This window comes from Sprattus sprattus, assembly GCF_963457725.1.
Source record: "Sprattus sprattus genome assembly, chromosome: 7".
In the NCBI taxonomy this organism is placed as follows: Eukaryota; Metazoa; Chordata; class Actinopteri; order Clupeiformes; family Clupeidae; genus Sprattus; species Sprattus sprattus.
In genome coordinates this window covers 29158596-29185053 of record NC_137926.1, presented here as the reverse complement: position 1 = coordinate 29185053, position 26458 = coordinate 29158596, and the positions used below count along the sequence as shown (strand labels likewise).

The 26458-nt window shown below is 44.7% G+C and overlaps 1 protein-coding gene across 1 annotated transcript in view; it reads right to left on the bottom strand.

The window, feature by feature from the left end:
• Window positions 1-26458, bottom strand: part of LOC308368335 (A disintegrin and metalloproteinase with thrombospondin motifs 20) — a gene marked incomplete at its 3' end in the record, with an annotated part of 88287 nt that overhangs the window by 38246 nt on the left and 23583 nt on the right. The window contains exons 7-17 of the mRNA XM_080842501.1: window positions 26325-26365; window positions 25899-26004; window positions 21596-21742; window positions 17957-18098; window positions 17167-17271; window positions 8465-8610; window positions 7939-8120; window positions 6393-6529; window positions 5915-6032; window positions 2509-2604; window positions 923-1089 (exon numbers count right to left, since the gene is read on the bottom strand). Coding sequence (XP_080698627.1) covers window positions 923-1089; window positions 2509-2604; window positions 5915-6032; window positions 6393-6529; window positions 7939-8120; window positions 8465-8610; window positions 17167-17271; window positions 17957-18098; window positions 21596-21742; window positions 25899-26004; window positions 26325-26365 — 1387 coding nt within the window. The remainder of the gene's footprint in view (window positions 1-922; window positions 1090-2508; window positions 2605-5914; window positions 6033-6392; window positions 6530-7938; window positions 8121-8464; window positions 8611-17166; window positions 17272-17956; window positions 18099-21595; window positions 21743-25898; window positions 26005-26324; window positions 26366-26458) is intronic.

Sequence of the window (26458 nt, the reverse complement as noted above, 5' to 3'; positions counted from 1 at the left end):
GCTGGAACAATAAACAGCCCTCTTTGTTGTAGTCCTACACATAACAGAAACCTGTTTAAAAGATGGAGTGGCCAGAGAAGATAGTTCGACACCTGAAGGGTAGGTACCACAATTCCAAAGCAATTTCTTGCGTTTCGAGGTAGATTTCTATTGGCAAAACAAGTGGGAAAAGGTCTCTCACTAATTTCCGAGAGGACTACCAGGGCTTGCAATGACACGCAAAGCTTTAAATCAACACTTATGAGATATAGATTGCAATTTGAAATGCCTAATGCCCAAGAGTGTCACGGGATGAGTAAGATTACACAAAATACGTGTCTAAAAATGTTACAGACAAACAACTATTCTTAGAGCTGCGATCTTCTGAAGAACTAAAAGATTAGACAGCCATTTTGAAGAATTGAAGACTGTGAACACAGAAGCAGACAGTAGCCACAGAGCACTGCCAGATTCCATCTCAGATTGCTGGCATGGTCCCGGGATGAAGGTCTATAAAGTTGCAAGTCAGAAAAGCCTGGTCTGCCTGCAGGTGGGCCAATCTGGGAGATATACGAGTGCAATTTCGGTTGCAAAATGGAGCTTCATTCGGAAGCTGCTTAATTTTCATTTTCATTTAAGTTCAACTACAACAGTATGGCGGCGGTCAATTATTATTATTATTATTAGAGGAAATGAGTATCAAGTGGTGGAAGACACAAGATATAACCATCTCCCTATTAGCCTCATGCAACCTATTAGATGCTGCTACACATTATCACATGATCATTAGCATCATTATCATCAGCACGCGTGCTCACTGGGTCCTGACCTGAGCATTACTAGCACTTTGCTCTACCGGGGGAGCTGGGGCTTTTTTCCGGCATGCACCAAATGTGTGTGCCATAGCTGGCACTGGGCTTAATTTGTTGGTGGAGTACTGTACCTGCAGGATGAGCTCGGCCTCGATGCGCTCGGTGCAGTTGATGCGCTCCACCGTGGTGTTGGAGCCGCTGTACTCGATGGGAGTCCCCTTAAAGGTGACCTCCCTCTTGAACATGGCCACCACGAAGTTACCGTTCAGGAGAGAGTTGGACTGGCTGTCCGACAGAGCTGGGAAGACGCGAGAAAGGAAAAGTGGCTGTGTAAACACCAGGAGAAGCAGAGGAGTAAATATTTACTAGGTAAGTGGCAGGAGGTGAAAAAATACTGTGGGAGCGTCTCAAGAGCTCTTGAAATGAAAAGCAGTACGGCAATCACTGCTCACCACTACGCATTCCCACCAGAAGAAAAGCCAACCGCATGTAAACATTCGTCGACTTCAACCTACACATTGTTGGGCAAAGATGTCGATACATGAAGTAAGCTGAGCCGCAAGTAAGAGACAATTGTGGCAATTCTGTGTAAATACTGTGACAATCTTAAATAGTTTCTTGTCACAAAGCATTTCACTAGCTCAGTGGGTGAATTGGTTCATGCCTAAACAAACACATACATAAAGGCTAACACAAATGCTGACATAAGCAAACCAAGAAAACATACAATCAAAAATAGCTCAAGAGAATATCTTGAAGAACCTCTGGGCAAATTATTTTTTTACAAACACACATACACATATAAACACACTCACACAAATGTATACAAAACTACAGTCCACTGACATGGGAAAACATGAAAACAGGCCAAAACACACATGCTTGTGAAAAGCTAGACGCTTCAGCACCATGCAGTAATTGCCGTGTTGAACCCATGTTGAAACAACGTGTGTGATTAGACCAACACAACATTATTTACATTTAAATCTGCACATCACCAGCACGAGACCATGTGTGCCTGTGTGTGTGTAAGCGGGCAAGCATGCATGCATCTGTGTGTGTATATGTGCTCAAAACAAAAAAACCTACACACTGACATAAGTACTTCTTTCCTGGCCATCAGCCCTCAGCCCCCTGTGGACTGACACTGAACAGTGTGAGTACCCAGGGTTCACTTAGCGCAGTGACACAGTGCTGGAGGTCAGCTGGCATATTCCCATGCGCAGATGAGATGAGTGCCCTGAGAAGTTCCCTTGGCTTTCATGCACTGCACACCCTCACCACATGGATCAAATTAACACCTCTCGCCCTCATTTATCTTCCTGTCTGTCCGACAGGCAGTTTGCTTACCCAGGCGCCCCTACCTCCAAGCCCCTTCCCTACGCTCACTTCCACTAGGTTCAGTCACAGGAAGGCTGGCTGGCCCTCATTCATGACACCCGCATCCCTGTCTCTGCTCTCCCCTTGCTCAGTCATCAGCGCTTTAAGATCCAGGGCGCTGAAGCTTTTGAACTTGATAGCTGGGGTTGACCAGTGGAGGTGTTGTTTTGGGGGGGGTTAGTGACTTTGTTGTGGCCCTCTTTGTACCAGTGGGTTGGAACATGTTTGTTGAGGCCTCTTGGTACCAGTGGGTTGGAACAGAGGAGTATAAAATCACTTCATCTGAAGTGCAGACAAGGCTACAGAAACAACATGGCCGCCGTGGGAAAGCACTCACCGAGGTAGTTGTTATCTTCCGCCGTCCCAGAGAAGCTGACCTGCTTTATGTCGATGTTGGTTGCCCCAGCAGGAATGCGCACCACTACATTATAACCTTTATTAGGCAGAAGGAAGGAAGGGGGGAACAGAAACAGAAATGAGAAAAGGGAAATGAAACCAAATACATACAATATGCATAGCTGGCCAGCAGTCAGCCCATCTCAGGAGTCCCACCCATGACTAATTACTCCACTGTGCAGCACTGCTTCAGGTTGGAAAATGTAGGCTAACCTTTAGGCTTCACTCACACTGTGCGAGAAATGGCAGGGAAAAAAGATGGAAGAGAAAAAAAAGAAAAGAGGAACCCTATGATCTCAAATAACCTCATTTCACTCTTAGGGGGCCCACCCAAGCAAAGGGGGGAGAGATGTAATTACTCCCTAGCACTTGGTGTTGCCCTGTAATTTCCTCCATCTCTCCTGTTCCAGGCCGGGGGAGGAGAGAGGCTGAGGCCGTTCGCTCGCTGGTGGAGAGGAAGGGCCACTCGGGGGCAGCACTAGTAAAGGCTAAGGCCTCCTTCTGTCCGGCCCCACAGTGCATGGCGGGGTACAGTACAACTCAGCTTAATCCTCGTTTATATTTCGTCCGACCCATCATGCTCCTGTCAGAGACGGTGTCTGAATGGATGAGACCGGGATCACACACACACACACACACACGCACACGCACACACACACACACACACACACACACACACACACACACACACACACACACACACACACACACACACACACACACACACACATACACACACACAAACCACACACACACACACTGGAAACCAGGTGGCCCCAGACTTATTCAGGCAGGTATACACTAGTGTCATTTCGTTCAGAAAAAGAAATGGCATCCTCCTTGACCTGACCTGACAGATAGACCAATCAACAATGGATGATATTTAATGGAAGTGGATATTAGGCTAAAAAGAGCAGGTCCAAAGGTGATGACACGTGCACACTGTCTGATTTACATTAGCCTTTACATAACTGTTGCAATTAGAAATAAAACAAATAGAAAATAGCACTATGTTGAGTAGTGAAGTTTATTAACACCATGTCCTATTTAAACATGCCAAAACAAAAAAAGGAGGTCTGAGTCAGGGCAGCACAAAGATCGCTTTAAGCACAAACACCATAGAGCATGTCCATAGCGCATATGTCCATAGTGTGTGTAAAACTGCGATCTTAAGTAATTAATTCACTGATTCATGCAACAATTGAAAGTGATGCTCCTGAAAAGACGTTGTGGATAAAACCCTGCCTGTTCTCAGCAGCTCTGGTGGCATTTTAGAGAAACATGCCACGATGGGAGAGCTCTTTCAGCAAGAGTCCCGAGCGCGTTGCTAAATGTAGTCTCAAACCAGCCAGGACAGGGTGCAAAAGACCTTCCCCCCCCCCAACCCTTCACTCCTATTCCCATCCCCCTGCCCCTCAACCCCCCACATAGCCACAAGGAGACTTCAGGGACACCAGGGACGCCAGCCCAGATTAACAAACACACACACAATGGGAGTCGACCGCAGCGCGACCATGGAATGCAAACACAATACACCAAGGAGGGGAATCCACCCCTACTTAGGGCGTCCCATCAAGTATTGGGCCAGTTCGACCACTCAGGGATTTTTGTGGTTTGCTTCACATGAGAAGTAGATAGGCCTCTAGTTAGGCATGAAGAAAAAGACATCAGGCCGTCTGACACATTTTGGGGTGCAAAAGAGACTCAAGGGGTTTAAGAAAAATGACTATGCACACGTAAGAAAAGCGATTTGAGTACTGTTTTGTCAACACTAAGTACTTTAAATAGTACAGTTGTATAGGATAGTTGTCAATACTGTTAATATGATGAGAACATACTTCATACATCAAATGCTTTTAAATTAAAATGAAAGGGGAGTGTGGACAGTGGTCTGCATTTCCGAGTTTGCTTCTGATCTATATGTGCAGCAGGGGAAGCTGTAGGTAGAGAGAGTAAATCTGCCTGAGATTGGTCTAGGTAAACACAGCTACAGACCTCAGCTGCCTTATCCCAGCGTTTAACTGCTCAGATCAGGGGACACCCAGCCCTGTCCTCCCCTGTTTACAGTATGTCATCCTAGACCGGTGCTGGGATGCAGAGGCTTGGGGTGAGTACAGCAGCAATGACCACATAGTTTGGCCGGTCCTCGCCAGCAGACGACAACAGGAACGGACAGACTGACACTTTGAAGTCAGGCAAAAGACGAGCGCACCAGACCCCAGCCTTGCCCTCTGTAATGTATGCTAATGTTGTTTTCTGGCAGCTAATTAAGTATCACTTAGAGGCTGTTTATACAAAGTCTAGTTTGTCTCCGTCCGTAAAGTTCAGAATACAGATAGCCCTATCATTTAGACGAACACACTCTATCCGCACACGGTATCCGCAACGATCCAAATAGGGAAGTGAGTACATTTCAATCGGTACGCTGGCTGGTGTTCGTCTGCACGGATTCACGCAACCGGATGACGTCATTGCCCCACGTGATCGCTTCGCGATCTCCAACCAATATATATATCACTTGTTCTCCCTCTAAAACTCACTCTTGGTGAGTCTCGAATTCACTCTCATTAATCCAGCCTACTGATTTTAGTTTGGCCTCCTATCTTGATCTAATTCTTTTTATTCAGACGTTACATAACTTTCATGACCACAAATATAAATTGGCCAGCGATTTAATTAGCTTTTTTCTTCATATATTAATGTAGAATGGTCGGAGCAAAGCCTCATGGGAAATGCTCAAGCTCAGCCTCTCAATAAAGCAAAGGCATTTAAACAACTCACAGACATGTGATGTTGCACTGTTCCAAACTCTTTATTATCAATAGAAAATAAAATTCATTTTCGCATAATCTATAGTCTGCTCTGACCACCGATTGTATTGACCACCATAATGTATTACTGTGCGGATTAAATGTAGGATATGCGGTTAGGCTAAACGTTGCTAATTGTAGCTTGTCTACTGGCTGCTCACCCGTGTCCTCCTGTCTTCTTCTACGTTTTTCAAGTTTTTTCAGTTGTCTGTAGCAGCGCTAAAGCACCACCAACAGGCGTGGGGTATGTACTACAGTCAGTTCAACCCAAACGGGTGTGTTAGTCTTTACGCAAATCTCTCGTTACCAGGCTCCATCCTTATGCAATTAAAAGATTCTAGACTCCGTGTAAAGGGGGCCTGAATGCAATCAAGTCTTGGCAGAAAAAGATAAGCCTGGCCAGAAAAGATATGAATGGATAAAAGCTGGTTCAAAGGTGTTTGGCTCAGACAGACATATTCAAAAGCCCCAGACTACAAAGACATGAGCTCTGATTCCATTGTCAGCCAATCATCAGCCAGTCAGTTGTGAGCCTACCATACTGAGCGTTGTTGAATGTGCCTGCCAGGGTTTTACAGGAGGAGTTGTCCCCTCCACACACGCCACACTTGTCATTCCTCGCCTTGGAGTTGAGGACGTGGTCACATCCGGCTTGCTGAGAAAATACAGAGTGCACAATTCAGAAAACTGAACATCATTCATACTCACACTCAAGTCTTAGTCATATCAAATAAAGCATTACACAAATAAACAAAAAAAACTGGGGCCAACTGGTGCAAAACAAAATCTGGTATACATTTTCAAGCTATGTGGAGCTATTGACCCTAGCTTTCAAACCATGTCAACAGGTAAAACCTGTGGGAGAAACCAAACTTGTACTGAAAGCCCAGAGGGAATGCTAAAACACAACACAACATCAAAGTGATAAGAAGCTACATACATACGCGTCTTATCACTGAGGAGAAAAGCTTAAGTGATAAGCAGTGTATTCAGAAAACGTGTTTTTCTTAAGTACCCTGCAGAGGCCTTGAACACAGATGTCGTAAGTGTCTGGACCACAGGGTGTCCCGTCGATGACTCTATCTTTCAGTGGATAGTAAGCCATTGTCCCAGCAACGCGACAGAACAGCTTGCACCGATCCTTCATAATAACTGCAAGGGGAAGAGATATTGCAATGGTCACTTCAAGAGACCATTTGATAGAAAAACAGTTTAACAGCACAATTCACACAGCATGGGGCATAAAGTATTACGGCAGTTTGAGTTCACCTCCTTGACAGGGGTCAGCAAAACAAGACAAAAACTATTTTCTCTCTGCAATGGGATATACGATATACATTATTATTTGACAAGGTCAGCATTTTTTTCCCCCACTGAAAAAACAAAACATGCATTCTGTTTCTTTCTCAGAAGCATTTTCATTGCCCTAGCAGCAGTTTGGCTGGATTGCTCTGTCACTTTGTCTGCATTATGTGTCTAGTGTGATAGCTTGTGGTAACTTCTCCTGATGCTGGGGCTCGCCAGCACGCCCCTCACCTTGCCAAACTGCAATTTCATCCAGCTGTGCGAACAATCCCAATTACAAGCACACAAACCCACAAGTTGGACTCTGTGTCTAAACAAACTAGCGGATGCCGCCACCGGTGACGCATAGACAGACTACAAATGAATCTCTAGGGCTGAATGGTCTGCGGGTTCACCCGTGCCTCGGCCTGTCGACGCACTGAGGACAGACGAGGGAGAAGCATGTCACAGATTAACCCTCCAGCGGGGACAAAGACTAGAGTTGGACACAGAAAATGGAAAGGAAAATTGGAGGTTTCTTTTAGTGGAGGTGGAGAGACCTGAACTTGAGTGCTGGTCTCTTAAATACACATAAATGACAGTGCTCTGCAATAACAGAGTGGCAAGATGTTATTGTCAATGGAACTGCGACCCAAATAAGGTTCCTGAACAAGACAATATGGATAAAGCTCCGGTTAAACACCGTCATTAGTTATTGAGAGCCTGAAGTATCCTAAAGTCCAGGATAAGAGGCTTAAATGTCTGTTCAGCTCATACATGCTTTACAATGTAAAAACATATGGTGACTTCAGCATGCAACAACTTGGCTGTTAGATTTCTCTTGTATGCTTTCCAAATAAAATGTGTATTTTTTCTGGAGCACTTACATGCTGTCTTTTATAGAAATGTTTTGTGACACCTAATGAAGGGTGCCATAATGACAGGCAGACTGATTACATTGAGCCATAAAGGCTTAGTTTCCCTGGTTGGCCGTCTCATTCACTTTACATCCTAACCTCATAGGCATATACTGTAGGTCTCAAATTTCATAGCAGCAACATATGGCACAGTTTTGATGACATTAGCTCAAGTCATTTTCAGAGTCTTTACTTTAGGTCCTAAAATGGGCATGATGATTTATTTAATTTAAGGACTGAAAAGTTCTAATCCTTGGCTACAAATGCAGCGCTCATGCTATTTCACGGGATGCTATATTTTGAGAGCTACATGGAAGGTTAGTCTTGAACGTCAGCCAGGATTGATGGTTGAGGACTTACTGCCGCTGTACTTAGGGACCCAGCGCACTGTGGGAGGTAGACCGTTCATGTTGAAGTGCCTGCCGTCGAAATGCGAGCACTGCTCCTCGCGGAAGTCCTTCCGACCTCGTGGACATGGCTCAGTATTGCACGAGCGGAATTTCATTCGGCGTCCTACGCAAAACTTCCCACCATTTTGGGGCCTGCAATATATCAACTATGTTTTTAATTTCAAATTAATTTTAATGAATGCCACAAATGAATCCATAACTCAAAGAAATTCACTCCAAAAAACAACTTGACAACTGAGTTAAGTTCTAGCAGAGTAGAGCAGAGAGCACAGTTTTCAACTGACATGGCTGAGTGACTTGACAAACTATGACAGAATTGAAGTGGCCTTTGGATGCCTCTACATCCATAATCATTTTACAACTTAGACCAAATCAAAAGGGCAGTATTTTAGGTGTACTGCTCATACCAGAGTATTCTGTATTAACATACAGTATCTGCGGGAAGTCTGATGGAAATAGTATATGTAGACACTTACTCAGGTCTGTTGCAGTCTCTGGCCGTGCTCTTGGTTCCTCCTCCACAGGTCCTGGAGCACACGCTGTAGGGCCCCCAAGGCCCCCACTCCCCATCCACAGGCCTCAAGTTCAGCTCACGATTCACACACATCCCATGTCTGCAGTGCTGTGCCATGAAACACACGCACACGCACACAAACACAAACACACACACACACACACACACACACACACACACACACACACACCCACACACACACACACGCGCACATATAAATACACAGGACTCATTTTTAGACAAAGGCTCAAAGAATCACCAGAAACCTAATACAGACACCCCGGTCCTACCTTTCAACCTGTATCCCAACATCAACATCAACACTGTTGGCAGATTTAATGCAACCATGGCTGGGACCCGTCCCACCGTCTCTACTAATCCCCTGTTTATATGTAAAACTATATCCTAAAAGAAAATGCCAGGGATGCTAATCCCACCATTATTTAGGTAAAGGAATTCTTCCAGCCGCCCAGCTGTGGTGCGCTGGGGCTCGTGCTGGGCCTGGTCAGCGGAGTACCGAGTCAGGGGGGAAAGGGGCGGCGGTGTCGGTGAGAGGAACCAGAGACGGAGCTCTGCATGCTGCAACACTTCCATGTTGTCAGTCTATATTACATCACGGACTAACCACAGGGGCGGCCAATAAAATCTTCAAATGCGTTAGCACGGCTCTATCGTGAGCTTAGCCAGGTCCCCCGAGACATTCCTGCACAGATGGTGTCACATGATCTGCTTCCTTGTGCGGACCTTCAGGTGATGCCGTGGTGTTCATCGTACCTCATGCATCATACGTAGAGGTGTATCGGCAGACAGGGCCCAGCTTGACAGTGCTAGACGAGTGCATCGTCAAGTGTGCTCAATGCTAGGTCGGGCCAAGCACGCGCTCATTTCCTCCCGGCCTCTCAGGTGAATGGAGCCCGGCCAGCATTCGAGCCTCGCTCTGAGGGCCCACGGAGGGAAAACCGCTGGCAGGGGCCAGACCGCTCCGGAAAGGCAGGCCTGGCAGGCTTCTCTTTGCTGTAACCGAATCTACCTCTCCACTCCCCTACCCTGTAAGCCTGGTGACTCTGTGATTGCGCCACGGTGCTGGGCCCTTTCAGCTGAGGAATGCGGGACAAACTGGCGTCTGTCTCGCTGTGGACCCCGACGCTCTGGCACAGAGAGGTGGAGACAAGGGGGTGTGGGGTGTGGGGTTGTGGGGGCGGAGAAGTGCTGGTATAGTGATAAGGAAACCCAAGAGTCCAGATAAGAGCTGGAACAAGCCTTATTACAGAAGCCGCAGGAGCCTCTCAGCTCTCCACCCACTGTAGTGGCGGATCGGTTGGTCACACCACAGCACTGACTTGGAGCAGCAGGGTGCCTGTCCATCAACAAGCCCCAGGCCACAGATGCCCGCTGTGGGTACGATATCACTGCAATTTCCCAGTTTGGCTCTGCCAACATTGGGATGGTGGCTGAAAGCATAAAATTGTGGTGGATAACGGAACTTTATGCTGGAATCCCAGCCGTGCTATTTGAATTCCCTATGGCCCTAAAAAAATCTCCCTTCACATCATGACTAAATATGTACATTATCACAGCTCATTCACACAGCCATTCATACAGCTATACATAAGATCAATTAAGCTAATAATAACTAATAAAATGTGTTGAAAAGGTAAAATGTGCCTTACTTACTTTACTGAGAATCATGGCTATATATCTAACTACAGGGGTGCTATGTCATTAAACACAGAGTTCATCCAGTTCAGTGTCTGTTGGTGGCAGCATACCCCTCTGAAACTAAACATGCCACAGGCCTATGATAATTAAAGGGACAAGTTTTATTGTGTGAGACCTTGACAAGGATTTTCATAATGATGCTAATAAGCTGAGAGATATCTATCAAATTCACCTCCACAAGAGAAAGTGTGCATTGGCCTCTGTGGCAAAGCATCAATGCACAATAAAGTCCTTGACCCAAGGTAAACACCTGCACAGACCTACATTACACAATCAGGTCTGTGCAGATCTTGGCTTGATACTTTCTGGGCCAGTTTAATACACTTTGAAAAAATAATGATGGAGTTGGCTGCCCATGTTCAATAACAGGCAGGTGTAAAAGCTCCAGGCTCCAACTAAACAAACCCAAATGTTGCCGTCATTGGGCTGAGGTATGAGTAATGGCCCCCCTTTTGATTCCAGGGGCCTCCTTCTGCAACACAACACAAGATTTCTAAAGTCTAAATCGTTTTTTCTGCACTTCTGGACTATCCAATTGTGATCATTTGTTAATGGTTTACGTTAGAAAAAGTTATTGTCCTTACATTGCCAACTTTATGAATATGAGAACTCTGTTTTGGATCTCTCTCTCTCTCTCTCTCTCTCTCTTTCTCTCTTTGTTTTGCTGTCTTTCTGTCTGATTCTTTCACTGTCCAAGCCCAATGTGTTTGTGGAATCATAGGATATCCCAGGGACCACCAGGGTGCTTCTCCTGAAGACATGGATACCTGTCAAACCCAAGGCACCGGCTGTCAGGCAGGACCAAAGCCCTTGTAAGCCTCTAAGACATTCTACTCCCTGCTGGCATTTCATGTTTACAGCCTCTTTGTTTGACTTGAAAAGGTGATGTGGAAGGGGGTGGGGGCAGTCAGTGAGAAAAAGTGAAAGAGAGAGAATAGAAGGTGGTAAACGAGAACGAAGAAAAAACACATCTGCCAAAAGCATGGGGTGTTTGCTCTGGCCGTGAAGGCATACGTCTCTCCCCCCCTGTCCAATTAGCCATCTCAAGGGTGCACAAATACAGCCTTGGAAAAATGCTGCCTTGACAACCCCTGGGCTAAGCTCTCACAAGAGGGCCCTTCTGCCCCAGAGAGATTGTCAAGATTTGCCTTTAATTGAGAGCGCTGTGAGATATTTGCAGGCCTTACGAGACAAACCTGCCCAGCTGTTGCTATCATGTGTTTTCAATTAGGAGTTTTCACACATATACGCACACAAAGGGACACCCGCATTCCTCAGTGGACGTGCCCACAGAATGGACGGCACTCGCATAAACATTGTTTTTTTTTAGAACAATGCTATCCCTGCAATCTGTCACAATGTGGTGTTAATGGTGGGATGTTAACCATGTGGCAATTCAGAAAAAAAGGGAAGAAGCAGTTAGCATCTGCACTCTGCTGCTCTTATTGGCTGATCTCTGCCCTGTAATTGTTAGGAAGTGTCCGTCCAAAAAACTGTTTCTCCCTAAAAAAGAGGGAAGAAAGGAAAGAAAAACCATACATCAACAGCCAAGAATGAAAGGGCCAGGGGCTTGATTTAAAAACCACCTAGTCTTTCATTTTAACTGAAGGCAAAAGGTTTTTCCAAGACGTGTCACCTTTCATGTCCGCCCTCTCAGAGGCCAGGGTTGAAGTTCACTGTCCACATATCGGACTGATTTGGGTGCTGTCCTAGAAAGCCAACTATGACATCCATCTCCAGCCCCTTCTAACTCTTTATACCACCAAGGAAACAGAGGTATGACATCTCAGCGCATCACTGAATGATGGGGTTGAGGATGGGGGTGTAAACTCCAATGAATAATAAGTCTTAATCAATAAATGAAAATTATTAGAGGGCGTTAACATTTTAAACATTTCACGATGTACATTTCATCAACTCTACATCAGTGTTGGCTTTGCAAGGATCAGTGCTGATTTAAACCATTTTGAGCCATTTTCTAAATAATTTTGCACAATATTAACACCAGTATTGATATGTTTCATCATAGTACAGTCATATAATTTAGTTTACGACTCAAAAAACACATTTAAGTGTGCAGTACATCTTTAAAGATGCTCAAAGAATGTGAGCTAGCTGAAAAACAAACAAGCAAAATAGTAGATACTGATATGTTTTCTAGCACCTAGGGGTGCAATTAGAGGTGTGAATCTTCATTGGCCTCACAATTATGATTCAAAAGGTAACGATTCAATTATAATTATTCTCGATCCACTTAATGTGAACATCATATTGTTTAAATATCAGTAATCAAAGTCAGCCTTCGTTTGGTAAACCAAGGTCAAGATAGACCTATTAGATCGAATTGAGTCTAAATGGTTCTCATCCTTTCATTCGCTTTCACTTTGCTCTTGCCCAAATGGTGAGTAACAGCCTAGCCTTGCTTATGAATCGCTGTCCTCATCCTTTTTACTTTTTGAAAAGGCTTCTGAAAAAGCCTTCAAGTTCTGCATTAGTGAATTAACAAGCTAGCTACCACCAGATCTCTATCTCTCTCTCTCTATCTCTCTATAAATCTTGTTCTAACACAAAATGTGCGCCGGCCAAGTAGTGTGAAGTAGATCTACTGCTTTGATCAACAATATCATATTATTATTCTCCAGGGCTTCAATGCATGATCTGAATGCCAGATGAATAGATCTGGGGCTATTTTTTGTTATTCTTATTGATAAAAGAAGTTTTTTTTTTATATTAATATTCATAAAAAATTTGGGGCTGTAGCCCCGGATGCCCAGGCCTAACGACACCCATGAGCCTTTCTGTGGTAAATATATGTAAAGCGTATTGAAAGAACCGTGGATTGTTTTTGGCTAATATAACACCAAAGGAAGTGGTGGCGGGTAGGCTACTAGCATTAAGCTAAGTACCAGAGCTACATTAAAACGTGTTCATTTACTGCTGTGATGAATTAAAATGATAAAATGTGTTTAAAATATGAACAAACTACCTTGTTGTACCTGGCTAGCATCAAAAGACACAAAGGATTGTGTACATGGAGTATGTATTGCTTGTATCTGTAAGTTATCTTTTCATTCACTGATATCTATGGCGGTCGTGGTGGAAAGATGTGTTTACAATACTGTACTACCATCACGATCCAAAGGAATGTGTACACGTAGTGTGGTATTGCTAATGTGTAAATTAGCTTTTCATTCATCCTTACAACTGCATAATTCTGTGAAATAGGTTAGAATGAGTTGTTTGAATTCGTTATGCTGACATGCATATTATTCAACTACGCTGTTTAAAATATTGATTATTTTATTTTCCTGCATTGATGCAGAATCTTTCATGTTGGCATCGCAATGCATCAATGCAATACTGATTTTCCCCAGCCATAGTTGCAATGACACATTTCCTTCTTGTTCAATGAATAAGAGACAAACACCAAAGGTAAAAGTCTCTCAGAGGTGTTGGTGAATGGTACAACTGAGGAAGTAAAACCAGTCATTTGGGGTTAATTACAGCCCAGTGCTTGAGGAAAAGATGGTGTCAACGGTTGCATCATCCCCCTTCAAGAGTTGAACTCATCCTTTCTGTCAGAGCAAGATCCTACAACTCTACTTTTAGTTTTAATGGGAAACCTTATGTATTGCATTCCATCTGTAACTTGTTAGTTCTCTTAATTATTTTCTTGTTTGCCAGAAAATGTTGGCAGGACGTGATTATATCAGCAATGATAACTTTTTGAGGCAACAACATCAATCATGGCTATCATTGATGTTGAAGCATATACACTGTGTGATTACAATACTGATGAATACATTCAACATTTTCCTATCTATGTGTCAAAAAGGCAACTTATGCCTTTTCTCAGTTTAGCTCAGAAAACTGAAATGAGAAAGCATTTTTCCCCTGAACCTTAAACCCTCTCGCCTGAATTACTTGGCAGGAGTAGGGCCATAGTGACCAAAACAACATTTCATTTGTTAAATCAAATCCAAAAAAGCCTGTTACTGGGGCAGCTCGGTGGAAAAGCGGAGAGATTAGCTAAGGGGTGACATCGATACAAGCCGGCAGAGGCTGCACTGGAGCACACTGACAGGTAGAGCTGCCAGAAACCCCGGCCAAGGCAGCAAGCGGCGGCCAGCAAATTCTATTCCGCCAGACTGTTCAAGACTTCATTATCTCTCTCTAATTGTCTGAGACGAGGGCAGGTTGCTCTGATTCAAAAAGTTTCACTGGGTAGAGCCTTCGACGGAGCACAATGCCCTTCTTTCATACACTTTCCCTCCTCAAAGTCAGCCGTGTTCTGTCGATTTCACACATGGAAATACACGGGCAGGAAGCAACAAATGACATAGAGACAGTGACTCTTATTTACCAATAAAGAAAAAAAAGCTTCAAAACCAGTTAACATTATTTTCAGAGGCTGTACATGGCAGTTTCCCAAAGGCACTGCAAGAAAAACTTTGAGGAGAGAGACTGCCCTTGATTCTCACACCAACAGCAAGTAGAATGCCCCGCTAACAGGGCTTTGGAAGTGACCACATCATTTATAACTCCCCTGCACCCCCTGCAATGACCCATTCAGGCAAGGCCGGTGAGCACTGCAATATCGTGGCAGGAACCTCTTCAAAGGAGCCCGTGGCTGCCGAGAAGGCAATTCTTTGGTGGAGGACAAGGTCCGGATTGGGCACGCTCAGTGCCCCTGAAGGAGGGCCTGCTTTTGAAGAGTGAAAAGGGAGGAGGTAGAGGGGGTAAGAGGAGGAGGAGGAGGAGGTGTGGGAGGGGGGCGGTATTTATATACAACAAGTGATGGGATGCCCTAGTTAGTGCATGGCCCACTGGTCCAGATGACAGACAGGCCGCCAGGGTCATGTGACCACATTACTCACTCCAGCACCCTGCACAGGGGAGTGGGCAGGAGAGATGGAATGAGAGGAAAACAGAGTCAGAGAGAGAGAGAGAGAGAGAGAGAGAGGGATGCATAGTGGAAAGAAAAGAGAACACAACGGCAGGATGAGAACGATTATATAGGGCTATAGTGAGACAGATATGATCAGAGGGAAAAGAGTAAGTCGTTAATGCAAGATGTCAGCCTGTGATCTATCCTAAAATACCAGACATGCCCAGTGACTTAAGCCTGATCCATTTAATGATGTCCATTAAAATAATTCCCCCTGAGATGAGATTAAACATCCCCACAGAGGTCACTTGCTAACAGGAGTCCTCAAGGGTTTTCTAGAATGCACCTAGGCAAATATTTATTAAACGTTTGTTCCATTGAATCATTTTAAACAGGCAATGGATAATGATAGACCGAGGAGATAATGAGTCTCTGCATTTCTCAGGAAGGTGTTAAACAGAGACTAATACCAAACTCTAAAAAGTAAGAAGATTTTGACCTACTTGTTCAGAAATCTTCAAAACAGAAGAGAGAAAGAAAGAGAGATAGCGAGAGAGAGAGAGACAGAGAGAGATTGTGTGTGTGAGAGTGCATGTGTTTGTTGAGTGTGTGTGTGTGTGTCATATTGTGTAAAATAAATAGAAAAAGATGGGGGAGGAATATTGTAGAGGTAAACTTGAAGTGAATATATAAATCATGAATGAGAGCGAGAGATTCAAGGTCCTTTGACACTGTATGAACACAAACGCTATTCATTTGAGAGGGCCCACAGTAGGCATCTCCATATTAAAGCAGCTCTCGCAGGGAGTCCTTCCCCACATGAAAGAGCCCTCCTCTGGCAGGTGAGCAGCGACTGAGAGCCCCCTCTCTTTCAACTCCTTCCACTTCAAAGAGTCACCAGTGGAGATGACACCAAACCCTCAGCACCAAAAACAAAGGTGCATGGGTCAGAAGAAAAGGAAAAAAAAGAAGAAGAAGAAAACGACCACCTTTGTGCACTTATTCTGTTTAAGCATTCCAGGAGACAGGCAAAACAACATGGTGTCGGGCTCTTTAATGATCAGCTCCTTTTAAGTTATGGTACAGAGCTTTGACATTTTTTTTTTAGATTCTAAGTAGAGGAGGCAAACGTAGAGGGGACTGCAGCAATTAAGAGTTTAATTATTGAATACCTGAATCTATGATTAACAGTTCCTGCAAACATGTCTCTCCTGAATGATGACTACAATGTCATGAACCACTTCATGCTTCTATGCATTTCATTAACAGAGCCCTACTCCCATGGTGACACTATTCTCTTCAAACATAACGTTCCCACGATACAACCCGGTCCTATACCCCAGTTAACTCAAACCCCACAACAGTGACGGCCCAGTTGTTTTGCTTGGATTAAGATGCCAGCTCTTCAGCTAATGTCTTTCTCCAGTCAAGTGTGGTAATTTCAGACTCCCTGGTCTGCGTATGGCACGATACAGGGCTCACATTTTTTGAAGTTCCCTTGATTGCCTCCTGTAGAGAAAGGGTTAAGTCCAAAGAGAAGGAGCAAGATCCCCTCACCACCCCACCTCTCCCGTTCCCCTGCTGACTCTGAATCAGTGATGTGGGGTCTTTTGTGTGCGGGCTAGGCTCAGCCTTGGGCTCCATTACTCCCTGACCAGTGACCCACTCACCCGCATTTTAAAGAGGTCCGGGGGTCATGGGTTCAAGACAAGGTGACTCAACTGTGAACGGCGGGCGGCACCCCTTTCAAAGGGACCGATCCTTCACCTCCAGTCCTCCGTTGCAACCACCACCCCACCCGCCTCGCACCTCCTGCTCCTTCAGTGTCACTCCCAATACACTAAGCGGCCCTAATTAGCATAGCATCCCAAAGGTGAAAGCAAGTAGCAGACAGGATTGGCAGATTTTGAGTGCTAATGTAGTCCCAAATGAGGGGCAATAGATCATTGATCATCGTCTATATTGAAAACAAATTCATGTCTAAACCTTTGTATGGAACAAATGCCATTTTCCTATTTCCTCCAAAGTCTTATGAGGCTTAATTTGCGTTGGCCTACCATTCCATGCCCGCACTCAGTGCCATCAGCCAGGGGCATGTGTTGGGTCCGACAGCCTTTATGGTCTCCCTCAGCACTCGTGCACCACAGACGCTTGCAGGGTTTCTGGAGGGAAGAAGAAACTCTGATGCATGAGAAGTATTCAACAGTCCCAGCAAGACATATACAATATCTCAAAATCATATGGTCATAAAGGTAATTTAGGACATGGAAAAGACACCTTGATCACTTAAATGTTTTTGATTACACTGCTCAAGTCTCAATGACCTGGACAGACAAAGGAAGAATTGAACAAAAGCGACAACTACAAGTCAAATATAAATGAGCTATTTAAAACAGCAGCAGTTCACAAGCTGGCCAATCTGACCTGGGTAGACACAAACAGGCCATGACAGGTCAAAGGAGCTGTCAGTCACAATGAAAGGTCATTAGAAGGGGACTGCTGGTGACAGCATTACATCAAAGGACATTTGGCATACTGGAATGTGCTCAATTCAAGACTTGTCACTTGATGTTCATGAGGCACTCTTGGAATTTACAATATTGCAGTCACAAACAATACAGAGCAATAGTTAATTAGGATGTTTACCAACTACAGATGATATTTATGATAGCTCTAGAAATACTGATGTAATAAACTCTTAACAGTTAGAATCCACAAAAAATCTATTACACAAGTGCTTGCCACAGTAGGATGTCCAAAGTTATTTGTCCTACACATAGGTCACATGAAAAATCAACTGTGAGGTTGACCTCTACTAGAAGTTGGCAGAGCAGAGCAGTGATTTACCATAAAGGGGCAAACTCTGGATCCTGGTCCAAACATGAGTTCACACTGTCGGTTGGCATCATAGAGTTGGCCCGGGAGCTGGGTAGGGAGGTTGTATGTTCTGCCAACAGGCTCATCCAGCAGACATTCCCCATATCCAGTGCTGTCCAAATGCAACAAAATGAACAAATGTTACTCCACAAAAACACACACAGATGGCAACACTCCTAACATCTTTGTGGTAGGTTTTCAAAATGACTGCAATCACATTGGCTTTGCAAAATTAAAATCTCATTGATATATGGGTATGAACTGAATTGAATTGATCTACTATTTACTTCTCAATTCTCAAACCATGTGGTCCACAAGATTTTAGAGGAATCCTGCCTGTTTTATAAATATGCTGTATAACTGTACATGGCACAGGGCACGAGCAGACTGTGTAATGCATTACTCCAGTACCTCCACAGCTCCTCAATATATTGGCCAAAGGGATTATAATGTACACATAATTCTGTTTGATGTGGGTGGTCTCCAGCGGTGCCTTTCGAACTACAGGCCTAATCTAGCTGATGCCTTTGCCCCACATAGCTATCCAAACACCTGTACACCAACCTGCAGGCCAGCAGCTGTGTTGAAGTTTCTCAAAGTGACAGTTCTCATTGCGCTGAGCAAAATGGGGGATTTAGAATTTGATTTACTCTGCCAAAATGATTGAGCTCGTAACATCTATCAGAGCAGATAATCTCTTCTTCCTCATGACAGGCTGCGGCTTTTACCACACCCCACCTCACAAAAGAGCAGCTGTAAAAAAAAAAAAAATTGATCACCAAGATGCACTGAACCACTGGTCTTAGACTCACTCAAAAGTCTTTTCAGTAAAAAGGAGGCTTGGGCGCCATTCACCAAAATAAACTTGTCACCCAGCAACTATTCTTCTTTGTTGACTTTGGAGAGCAACTGAGGAAACGAGGGACACAATGGTGCCGGGTTGATGTGTTATTATGTGACATGTTAGTGCTTCTTTTTGCAATTTGTCTGAGTACAGAGGCTAACCACCTGTTTTATACACAACCAGCTGATTTTGCAAGCCCAATAATTACATTGGCTTACCCTCAGTACGTTTTGTGGTTTTCTTTCATTATGTCAGACCCTGTAGGAAACCTTTGTGTCTGGGTACTTTGGGGAATTACTTGATCTAACAATGAGTATGAGCACACAGATGATGAAAACTGTTAGAACTGAAGAGTAAAGGAGGGGAAGGGAGCGGTGGAGAAGTTTCTATATGCAGGCTGCTTTCAGCTCATTGTCAGCAGCTCATCACGGCCATAGAGCCTTGGAGGTGCAATATTAAAAGCAGGTCACAATGGAGGATCACAGGGGCCTTTTCTGAACACCACCTCTGTGCGGAGCATATCAATGTTGGCCGAGACACCGCTCTGGCACTAAGGCAAGACCTGCACCTGGTAATCATCGGGAAGAATTTGAGCTTAAATTATCATTGCATGTTTGTCTACACTGTATTGAGTTCCATCATGGTCTGATCTTTGCACAAGATGGTGCTGGGGATGTTCTTATTTCACTGATTTTCATGAGAATGAATACAGTGTGAATGAATGTATATAAAATGCAAAAACGATGCAGGTGATCTACTTCCACTTAAATTACATTATAGTCACACTTTTATTCCAACTTTGCTCATCTTACCACTGAATCTCCTAAAAGTACATTTCATGTTACATCCCACCTTCTCAGTGTTTTCTCTAAGGCCCCCACACCATATAATTTACTCTTCAGTAATAAATAATCGAGAAAAGCTTTGTGTCAATTAGACTTCTAGACTGAGAAAACGTGTACAAATGGAACGCTGCGTAAAGGCCAAACTCCTCGATAGCTTATGTGGTTTGTTTAATTCTCTGAGCCTGCTCCCAGCTGTGCCGAAGACATTACAGTGGAAAATTATAGGCCTTTGCCAGAAATGATTATGTGGTTTCAATACAAGTGCACACATCAATTAGTGGGTTGCAACTCGCAAGGACTGAATTTTTAGTTTTCGAAGAGTCTGAAGCTTTCAGTCACAAGTAAACAGCACAAAATATAATTACTGCTGCTTTTATTTTAAGGCAAACTAATTGAGAAACAATTGTAAAGTAAATAGGCACCTTTCATTTGCTGTCTGGGAAAGCCAAGGTATCCAGCCAACATAGAATACAGAGTCATAGCATTCTTAGCTCATGAGGCTTGGGTGTTGGGGTAAGAGGGTGGTGGGGTGCCCCTTAATCTTCTTTTCTTTAGGAGGGCCTAGAACAGTTGAGGGCCCTTGAGACAGAATGGGCAGTCAAAACACTGATGCACTTGACCACGTAACCTCCTGGGAAGTGTAGTTCTGATCAAGGCTTTGCATTGTTTCTAAGACCAACCTCTCAAGCAAAGGCTTGGGTCTCAAGGGGTCTTTCCCAGCAGCGGTGAACAGCAGTGAACCCTGTGCTGCCCAACAGTCACTGTATACATATTGCCATTATCAAGCAAATTGTTTTCCCCTGAGATCCCTTCAGAAGTCACAGTCCTATTCACGGTGCTGTCCCAATCTCACTCTAACACTCTTGTGTTTCATATGGAAATGACTATTTAACATTTTCTCCATTTTCTTTTTCTCTCTGTATTTTTGTCCTTCCCACCACTCCAGTTGGCTTTTCTGTATGGAAAATATGCCCCGCCACCATTGCAACCTTAAGGGCTGTGCAAGGCGTTTGTGGCGAGTACTACCCAGGATGCAACTCATCAACAAGGCGGCCTTTTGTGAGAGCGCACAATCGACAAAAGCCGGGCAGGGGGAGAGATCAAAGGGTCACGTCCAAGGGAAAATCTAATTATAACTGACATTTCCCATCTTAAAGAGAAACCCTTCAGAGAGAGGACTGGTGGTCACTGCTCCATTACAGAGGAAGGAGAAGGGGTGGGGGGGACCCTGAACGAGTCGTTGCCCCTGGTTACCATCTCCGAGGGGGAAAGCACGCAAACGACTAAATGACTGTTTGTCCAGCATCTCGAGAGTCACTCAGGCCAAGTGGGGAGACAGCGAGAAACAGGGGTAAGATCAATCACGACGGCAAAAAGAGGAACCCCCCCCCCCCCCCACACACACACACACAGACACCCCACATCTTCCCACTTTTGAGAAAGGAAACACTGTTTAAAACACTATATTTCACCGTAGCAAGCCCTTACTGTTTATGTTCAATAATTAAGTCTGGCTATTGCTTCCTCAGACACTGCAGAGTGATAGATGGCTTGCACAGATCAGTCTCATAAGCCTACTGACAGAGTACACAAGGGTTCACACTAGACTGGGGGCCAAGAACGCTGAATGTATGGTGCTTGGAGTTTGGTGAGAACTCAGTCATATCTAAGTTTTTCATTCACAGAAATTGACTGCCTAGTAACTGAAAAGGAGCCTCTGGAAAACTGACCCAAAATGCCAAGAAAAATTGGCAAAGGATATCTAATGAACAGTGAACAACAAACATCGAGCGAACTTCAAACATTTTATTTGTTACTTTTACTCATTTGGTCTTCATATATTCACTTCTGGATCTGACTCCTTAAGAAAAGCAAGCTAGTGGTGTGAAGATGACTGAAGCATAGGAGAGGGGTACCTACTCCAGAAATTCTGTGATGTACTTGCGGCTGCATTTGGACCAGCTCCAGGGGCTCGTGTCATAGTTCAGCACCGGTGCCATGACATGGAACTGTTTCTTCGTACCCGCCTCCATGCATTTTGGGTAGTCGTCATGGGGCATGTTGAAGCTGTAAGACAACAGAGGAACAGAAACACACAATTATTGAACAAAGCTGCTGCTAAATGGTTCTGGACTTGGCCCAGAGGATTAGTATCAAGAGATTTACACTCTGCCTATGAAGAAAGGGGGTCACCCTTAAACCCTCTGTAAAAATCAGCAAGCCTACAGTATGCACTGACTGGTCCACATGTCTTTGAAGGGACCTGTGGATCTCAATAAAATGGCACCTGGCAACAAAGTACAGTAAATGCTTTAGAGGTCTGTGAGTTGAAGCACCTCCATCCAGCAATGACAACCCTAAATGCCCTCAGTGCTACCTCTGTTTCACCTCTAGCCGATTGTTCTGAGGGAGACAGCCTTTTGTAGTAAAGAAACGAGCCCCATTGCATGGAAATCCACTGGCAGAATGACAAGCTCATAAAATCCATTCCCTATAAATATATATATACGCCCACATTCATCCATATGGATTCAGGCATTTCACAGGCCCTAGGGTCTCGGACCAAAGCTTCATTACTAGCTGTGGAAGGACTTGCATAAATGTAATTAATCCTCTCTTGACGCAAAAGGAATGAATGATTTAAGTATATTAAAAACCCTGAGAGTCAAAGCGTTTGATGCCAGAATTAGCAACGGATGTCCCTCATCTATAAGCATCTCCGCTGTGGTGTGGTGGAGGGCCGAATGTGCACACAGCTGGCTAGTGTTTACTGTGGCGTGCCGGGCTCTTTCTTTCTCTAACACGATGTCTCTCTCTTCCTCTGTTACTCTCTCTCACACAAAGACAAATTTACACTCACATCCACGCACGTATAGTGTCTGACCCAACCTCTGGCCTGGTGTGAAACCTTGGTTCCAGGGACAGGGGCCTTATTCAGGCCAATGAGTGGGAGGATGTTTTGAGGTCTCCATATGGCTCCTGTTCTGCAGCATCAACACCTCACAGCCCATTCAGATATGAATTGTGGCCATACAGTAGAGCATTTGTTTTAATATACTAAGTTAAACATCTTGCTGCCTTCCCAAAAATCTTCCCCACCATTTTAGCAACTCTTCAATGCATAGAGTGGAACTCTTTGCGTGTGCTTTGATCTTTGCAGTCCAGTGTGCGGTCAGGGAACTCCCCGCTGGAGCTTTTGTTCTCCACACCGTGGGTGAGTGGGGAAAGGGAGCCCTAAATGGCATCTACTGTATGGTACGGATCCAGAGCTGAGACGTACTTACAGAGTTCCTGCCCAATGAAGGAGAACTCTGACCCAGCACGTCTTCCACGGTACTTCCCGACTTTCCGTTGAAGTGCACACACTGCACATTCTTGTCTTCTCTGCCTTTAAGTTTTACGTATCAATGTGACGAAGATGACTAGCATATGCAGACAACATCTGAGATACTTTAACGCTGAAGAAAAAACGCTTTTCCATCTTGTAATGTCCCATAAATAAAACTCGTAAATTCTCAAAAGTGTTCTCTTTGCAGTGACCTCCTGGTGTCACGACTCCTGCACATCCAAAGAGCTACCACATACATTTTATTTCCAGCTTGCAATGCTAGTCTGATCCAACAGAGTCTAGTGACTGGGCTATGGAACACTGGGGTAGGGCGAGACACTTTCCCTCCACAGAGACAGACCCTTTGATGGATGTGACCATCAGTATGAAATTACCATGCTCCGATTGTGGATTATCACACTACAAAATCAAATCCATCTTTCACCCCACAATGACTTCATCCCTTCAAGTCAGCAAAGGCCATGTGCTCCAAGGAAATGAGCTGCGTAAAGTTTGCAGAGGATTTATGTCACACTTAAAACCTGATCTGTCCAATATTAAAGGCTCTAATGTCTTATCGAAGTGTCAGAACTCTTTTGGATGATCTAAGACGTGAAGCACAGCACACTGGAGCCTTTTTTCGGAACATGGTTAAGTTCTACGCCACTAACCTTTAAATTGATCAACGTCATCTCACCGCACGTTGAAATGTAATGCTTGACACCGCATGAGATGTGATCTGGCACAATGGGACCCCTACCTGCTGAACAACTTCACGGAACTCTTAAAACAACCAGATGTATCGAACTCTGATGTCGACAGTTCTAAAAGAAGGGAGAAGCTAATTCCAAACGACGTTATGCAGTGACCTCGGCTGAAATGCCCCGATACGTATCAGCGTGGCATGCTGGCCCTTCAGTGATTCCACAGAAGGCCCACTTGCTGGGGCACAATGCCCTGCTCGCCCCGAGGGGGCGGAAAATTGCTGTCATTCTTCCTCCGACGTCTAACACTGCTCCCATTTACCACCGGCCACAGCAGCACGGAGCGTGAAAACCAGCAGTCCCATACTCAGCGTGACGGAGAGAGAAAGAATTCCACCCTCCCCATGCGAGGCGACAGACTGTCAAAGCTAATGTTTGGAATACAGCGGGGCTCATGAAAAGATTGGCTCATGTGTCATGAGTTTGGTCATCTGTCCACAAAGCAGGCTTTCAAAGGGGGACTGCTGTCACGTTCACACGTGCAGTGACTTTCGGGCTGTTTTGGAAACAGCCCCAAATGGAAGGTGGTGTTATCACAACAGTTATTACGTGCTAATTATACAGTATACTATGACTGCCCGACCCCCACCTCTGTAATGTATTCATGTCACTTCTGATGTCTTCGCTAAAGCCGTCTGCAAGAATAAGTATGTTCCTGACACTCCCTTCCACAATGATGTCATGTCACGTCCAGCTTGAAGCTTTGTGTGATTCCTCCCTCACATGTGGCAGAACAAAGGGGGGAGATTAGGCGTTTACGCTGTCATTTGGTAGGTGGAACCCTCTCCAGGGCATAGCATCTTAGTCATGTCTCCGAGATGGGGTGAGCTGTGTGTGCTGTGTTCATGAAAGTCTTCTCCTTTTTCTTAACTGCCAATTTTTCCTTTCAATGTCTGGGAAACCTTCCATTCCCTGGAGAGGTTTTTTTTACAGGTTTTTGAAACTTGGGAATTTTTTATCTGTTCTAGCCTACCTGTTTACTAGGGCTGTAACGATACACCTACCTCACGATTCGATTCGTATCAGGATTCTTGACCCACGGTTCGATACACCCCACGATATTATTATTATTATTTTTTTTTTTTACCTCGCGATTTTTAAAATATATTTTCTGATTCACATTATAATAAGTATGGGCTATAAAAAAATGAAGAAACAATTTATAACCAAATATTGAGGTTTTTATTACTCAAAGCAATGCTGTTGAAAAACATTCAACAAACTTCGGAACCTGTTATCTATCTGCAGAGCAAATGTCAGGCTCATACAAAAACATTAACGTGAATTAATTGATGCTAATACCAAGCGCGGTCTCTATAGGATTTCCCATATACGTTAGCATTAAGCTAACGTATTTTCTACCACAGTAAAACATGCAATACTATGTGATTGTTTTTAGAAAACGAATGTTACGTGATGAGATTACTAAAATGTAGTCTGCATGTCTGCTCAGTTTAGCAGTGCTACCCAAGCAAAGGTTTGAAAAGAACTTCAAGCTTCAGACTTTCTGTTAGGGAAACAGCTTTCTATCTGCCAAGCAAATGGCAGGCTCATGACAACACGCGCAACCTTTGGGAGCATGAACTGCACTGAGTCAATTTTGCGCAACAATTAACCCCAACGCTGAAGCAAGCAGCCGCCTTTACTAGCGAACCAAACTTTTTGTATTAAGTGACCGCTGAGGGCATGTCGCGGTTCTGCCTCCTCGCATCGCGATGCAGGTTCATGGCCCAGAGTGTCGCGATTTCTCGGTTCGATCCAATATCGTTACAGCCCTACTGTTTACTGAAAGCAGTCCTACAAAGGTTTTTGTTTTGAACTTCTATACTAGTCTATATGTACTACTGTATACCTTTAGCTTATACCACCATTACACTTTGCCTCTCTGCACCTAGACGAGCTCATGCTGTTCCGCAGACCTATAGGGTTAAGCATGACAAGCCAGTACAGTACAGAAGCAGTATTAATCCTGGCATGTTATTAAAAGCCTCTTTCCCTTATTATGTTTTGCACCTGTGTGCACCTACAGAATAATAGCCCCTTTTGTTACTTGATTGGGGGGGGGGGGGGGCAGCGGGGGGGTAGTAGGAGTAGGGGGCAGAATGGAGGTGGGTGCTTGCAGAGGACTTACACGTGGCCAAGTTCATGCGCGATGGTGAAGGAGGCACTCAGACCGTTCTCCTCGCTGATGGAGCAGCTCCGTAACGGGTCACACATAGTCCCCAGCTCGGCCAGCCCTGTAAGGTCACCAACACACAGCTGCAGCTTCAGAGAGCCAGAGGAGAGAGAGAGAGAAAAAGAGGCAGACAGCGAGAGCAAGAGACTTTGCCAAAGGCCATTAAGCCATCTAGCCACGGAGATTAGCTCGCTAGCACCATCACTGACCCGGCTGGCCCCCTCTGCACTGATTAAGTCACATTGAAAGCAGACACATTTTCTTGACTTCCCTGCAATGAGCAGGCCAATGGGTGACTGGGGCAAGACTGTAAGGCTTTTGCGGCCCCGTTACTGACGACAGAGGATTTGGAACAGATATCAAAGGGGGAGCCTTACTTACCCAGCGTGTCGCACTTGTCCTTCGCCCGGCATATGTCCTCCCTTAGTGGGTAGAAACAAAACCTTACATCACGGTTACATTTACATTTAGCAAACTTTAATCCAAAGTGACATAGAAGGAGAGAACAGTCAAGC